The 5000-nt window shown below is 46.2% G+C and overlaps 1 protein-coding gene across 1 annotated transcript in view; it reads right to left on the bottom strand.

Moving 5' to 3' along the window:
* rrp12 (ribosomal RNA processing 12 homolog) overlaps window positions 1-5000 on the bottom strand; it is a 26201-nt gene that overhangs the window by 10512 nt on the left and 10689 nt on the right. Inside the window, exons 14-20 of the mRNA XM_063192183.1 lie at window positions 4785-4927; window positions 4477-4598; window positions 4236-4300; window positions 2045-2204; window positions 1300-1454; window positions 784-851; window positions 470-563 (exon numbers count right to left, since the gene is read on the bottom strand). Coding sequence (XP_063048253.1) covers window positions 470-563; window positions 784-851; window positions 1300-1454; window positions 2045-2204; window positions 4236-4300; window positions 4477-4598; window positions 4785-4927 — 807 coding nt within the window. The remainder of the gene's footprint in view (window positions 1-469; window positions 564-783; window positions 852-1299; window positions 1455-2044; window positions 2205-4235; window positions 4301-4476; window positions 4599-4784; window positions 4928-5000) is intronic.

Genomic DNA, 5000 nt, shown 5'->3' with positions numbered 1-5000 from the left:
GCACTACATTGGGAGATGTTATCCATCACTCAGCAAACTCGCCTGATCTTACATTGATGAGAACAATAGAGAAGTTATAATTGTAGAAATTGGATGTTCATCTGATTCATATATGGATATATGCTACTCGACGAAGCTTCTGAAATGTGCACTGTGTACTGCTTAAAACAACTTCAATTACTCATGTAAAGTAATTGTGCTCATTTTTGGTAGTCTGGGCCATGTGCATAAACTATGTTTGCGTGGTCTACAGATCTGTGGACTTTCAAAAAGAACGGGAATCATATGGAAACGCAGGTGCCACCTTTATCCTTAGGACATTATGAACAGAAGATTCTAGTGCTGTATAGGACTCTTGCTGTATAGGACAAAATTTGGATTGTGCCATGATAAATGTATATCTGTCAATACAAATAAAGAAGTAAAATGTGTGTGTGTGTGTGTGTGTGTGTGTGTGTGTGTGTGTTACCTGTAGATAAGGCTGGATGAGGTCGTAGGTGTGCGTCATTGTCTCTTCGTCCACACAGGGAGCCATGGCAACGACCAGGTCCATCACAGCCAGCCTGGAAAACAACACAACAACACAGTCCACAACACACCACAATAACACAGTCAACACAGTCAACAACACAACAACACAGTCCACAACACACCACAACACACCACAACAACACCACAACACAGTCAACAACACAACAACGTGGTCAACAACCTAGTCAAGATAACAACAAAATTCCAGTGGGGGCAATCGACAAAGTGGACAATGAATGGGAGTGTGATTACCGTGTAAACTCTGAACTATCTGCAGCATTCAGCTTCTCTGTGGCCTTCTGAAGGAACGTAGACACCATCTGCAAACACACACACACACACACACACACACACACACACACACACACACACACATCTTGTTAAGTTATCATTATCCTCAAGTGAGAATGTGACAAGTCCAGTTAACCTTTTTGGATGACGTGAGAAGGACACTGTATTGAAGTGGTTGACAGTTTGAAGTGACTCTTAGGAAGACTTTCGTTTGTGTGTGAATGAGTGAGTGAGTGAGTGGGTGAGTGAGTGAGTGAGTGCACGTGTGTACCGTGAGCTCTGTAACGGTGAGTTAGCCTTGAATGGTGTCCAGCACAGTAGTGTGTGTGTGTTTGTGTGTGTGTGTGCGTGCGTGTACCGTGGGCTCTGTAACGGTGAGGTAGACTCGAATGGTGTCCAGCACGGCTGGCCTGTAGGGTGTGTGTGTGTGTGTGTGTGTGTGTGTGTGTGTGTGTGTGTGTGTGTGTGTGTGTGTACCGTGGGCTCTGTAACGGTGAGATAAACTCGGATGGTGTCCAGCACGGCTGGCCTGTAGGGGGCGGGCTCTTCTCCCGGTGTATGCTGGGTAAAGACGTTGAAGAGAATGGGCAGGAAGTTCTTGGAGAAGCGACCAATCACAACCTTCTCCTCCGCTGGAACAGGAAGCAGACATGTTAGCATTAGCAAACGTACACAGACAGAGGAGTGTTTTGTGTGTGTGTGTAATAGAGAGTCTATTTCCTCTGATAACTTTAACAATGTGTGTTTGCACTAGTCTTGGTGGATGGAAAATTAGAGATGCAGAAGTTGTGTGTGCGTGTGCGTGTGCGTGTGTGTGTGTGTGTGTCTTGGAGTGATCATGATGAGATTGTGTGTGTGTGTGTGTGTGTGTGTGTGTGTGTGTGTGTGTGTGTGTGTGTGTGTGTGTGTGTGTGTGTGTGTGTGTGTGTGTGTGTGTGTGTGTGTGTGTGTGTGTGTGTGTGTGTGTGTGTGTAGTATTGAGGACATCCTTGCGGAGAGCGACTCTGACATGTCTGATGCGGAGGAGTCCAAGAAGTCGAAAACCAAGAAGAAGGCGGAGCCTAAGAACAAGAAGAGGGGCGGGGCCTGGTTGAAGGAGGGTCTTAGTGACGAGCCGCTCAACTTCCTGGATCAAACCGCCTCACAGAGAGTGCTGGGTAAGACTCGCGCTTGTGTGTCGTGTGACTCGTGTGTGTGTGTGCGTGTGTGCGTGTGCGTGTACCTGCGTTGGCGGTCCGGATGAGTGTGCGTATTGATTGGAGGATGGGCAGGCGGAGGTGTGGCCTCTCGTTCAGGGCGGAACCTAGCGTGCGTGCGAGCGACGGGAATGCAGCAGCCACGTCAGTCGGACTCTGGCAGAACCCTGGCAGCATTGTCCATATCTACACACACAGAGACAGGCATGCACACGCACACGCACACACACAGAAATGAAGAGTCTTCATTTGAGAGAGGACAGGGGTCTTTGTCTCAAAACTGGGGTGCATTTCTCGAAAGCGTAGTTATTAGCCAGTTAGCAACTTGGGAAGTTGCCAATGGGAAATTGCATTGCAGACAACAAAGCAGCTAACTAAGTATTCAACTATGGTTTCGTAGATCGGATTGCAACACCTGAAAGCCTGACACTCCATCACATGGTCACTCCATGATCAATCTCACACACGCGCACACACACACAAACACAAACACACAGCAGGGGCACTCAATCATACTCACCATTTCACTCAGTAAGAATGGTGACAAGGCACATTGTGTGTGTGTGTGTGTGTCAGTGGCGTGTCGTCCCAGATGCCAAGGGATGCCAGGTATCCCCTAATTTTTCCAACAACAGCTTTAATATCCGTTAATCATTAAAACATTCTGTCTATCGACGAGTCTCCTATTTTAATATTCCCTTCCACTCTCGTCACTCTCTGTGAGTATTTTCCAGCCGGGGGAAATAGCGCCCCACCCCCTCCCATTGGGTAACCATCTGGTGAAACAAAGTACTACACGTCTCTCGATGCTAAAAAAAAAAACTGGTGCCAAGTCGAGTTGGCAGCCATACATTTCTGGAGTTTTGAAAAAAACGAATGCTTGACCAATCATATTGCTCAAAATTGGTCACGAGATAAATCATATTGCCCGTCTATGATTTGCCAAGGAGGGAAACGGATGATACTTCAGGATCGGCAGCCACTTTACCTGGCTGCCAGTAGAACTAGAAACTACATTGAACAGACTACGGGCAAAATATAGTGACAGTTAAAGCGCGCATACACAGCCGATGGCTCCCAATGTCAAGGCAGGCAATGCATAAAATGGATTTAACATAACGACAGGATCTTCACATGGACACATACGTTCAGGATAACTTCTACAACGGTAGGCAAACTTGCTTTATTGTTTCAGAAAGTTAGATTATAAGCAGGCCACCTAACGTTTTGTGAAGCTAGCTTTGTTTTTAGCTTTGTTGCTCGCTGCTTGTTAGCTCTTGCTATTATGGCAATAAGCTATGGTGATTATTAGATGGCATAATGTGCCACCAGGTCCTAAATATACGCATCATGCCACTTCTCTGTGCTCTGTTGTGCTCTGTTTCAACCGCGTGCATCAGGGTTATTTCAATGGGTTTTGTTTTAGCATGTTTGCGCTGGAAATCGCCATACATCTGGCAACCATAGAGAGGTCGCACACACTTCATTTGACATTCGATACAAGACGTGCACGACTCAGAGCAGGCGATTGAACCTAGTAATCAGTAGAATAACTATTAAGTGGTCAGTCAGTGCATGTCCGGTGTTATTGAATTCTGTTCTGTGGGGCATTTGAACTGGCACTTAAGGATGAGAATTGTGTTTAGGGGGCTTGTGGAGCATCTGGTGTCGTGCGTAAAGTGCAAATTATTGCGGTGTTGCTTGTCACTACTCCAACTCTGAACAGACATAGTATTTTTCTTGTTATTTATTTCTTAACAAAAGTAGTCACACGCATGATCAAGAGCTGTAGCTGTAGCTGGGCTCGTGGTGTGCTGTCCAAAACAGACTTGACCTCTCCTTCCCTTGCTTCGCAGCAGTTCTGGCAAATGCCTTCCTGGTTCGCAAACATGCAACGCATCTCATAAATTATACCTTATTGATTTTATTCTCATGGCCAAACTTTCTGCCTTGCTTGTTGTCCCAGCCAGCCACTGCTACTGATTAATAACAATAATATTATATCATATTATATTATATTATATTATATTATTATTTTTTTGTTCTCCCTGGCTTCCTCGGAAAAATAACGCACGCCACGCTACTGGTGTGTGTGTGTGTGTGTGTGTGTGTGTGTGTGTGTGTGTGTGTGTGTGTGTGTGTGTGTGTGTGTGTGTGTGTGTGTGTGTGTGTGTGTGTGTGTGTGTGTGTGTGTGTGTGAGAGTGTGTGTGTTTTACCTGTTGCTGTAAGGTGTCATAGACTTTAGATTCCAGCTTCTGTCCAGACTGCTCAAGCTCCTCCGCTGCAACACACAAAACACTTGAAATGTATACACAAAAACACAGCAATGTTAACACACACATGCGCACACTCTCTCTCTCACACACACAGTGGTTTGCCACACCTATTTGATGTGAAGGACACGCACGCACGCACACATGGACACACAGGGACACACACGGACACTCCCAGCCTTACCTCTGATCTTGAGTGTGTTGGCCAAGGGGAGGAAGTAGGATGTGAAGAAGGCCAGCTGGGTGTGTTTGACGTGATCTCGGATCACAGGAACCAGCCAGCTACGAGGAAACTCCAGATCATCCCTACACACAGACACAGACACAGACACAGACACACGATCATGAATATGTGATGAGTAGTACTGGAGTAGTGTAGTAATGTAGTATTGTATTGTATTGTCGTTACATGTGTCTATTGATGAGCAGTGGTACTGCGTTGAGGTGTGTTTGTGTGTGTGTGTGTGTGTGTGTGCGTAGTAGTGTTCTCACATGTGTCCTGTGATGAGTAGTGGTATTGCCTTTAGGACTGCCTCCGGGCCCATGGTCTCCACAGCGCCCCCTAGAGCCAAATCCAGCTCACCACCATATGGGAACCGAGGAGTCCCACGCAGCTCAGCCAGCGACAATAAACTCTGGAAACACAATCAAGGACAATAGTTCAAGTCTTCTGCTAAACATCTACCTAACAACCGTAATATGAACTGA

This window comes from Engraulis encrasicolus, chromosome 24, assembly GCF_034702125.1.
Source record: "Engraulis encrasicolus isolate BLACKSEA-1 chromosome 24, IST_EnEncr_1.0, whole genome shotgun sequence".
Lineage (NCBI taxonomy): Eukaryota > Metazoa > Chordata > Actinopteri > Clupeiformes > Engraulidae > Engraulis > Engraulis encrasicolus.
This window is presented reverse-complemented; position numbering and strand designations above follow the sequence as displayed.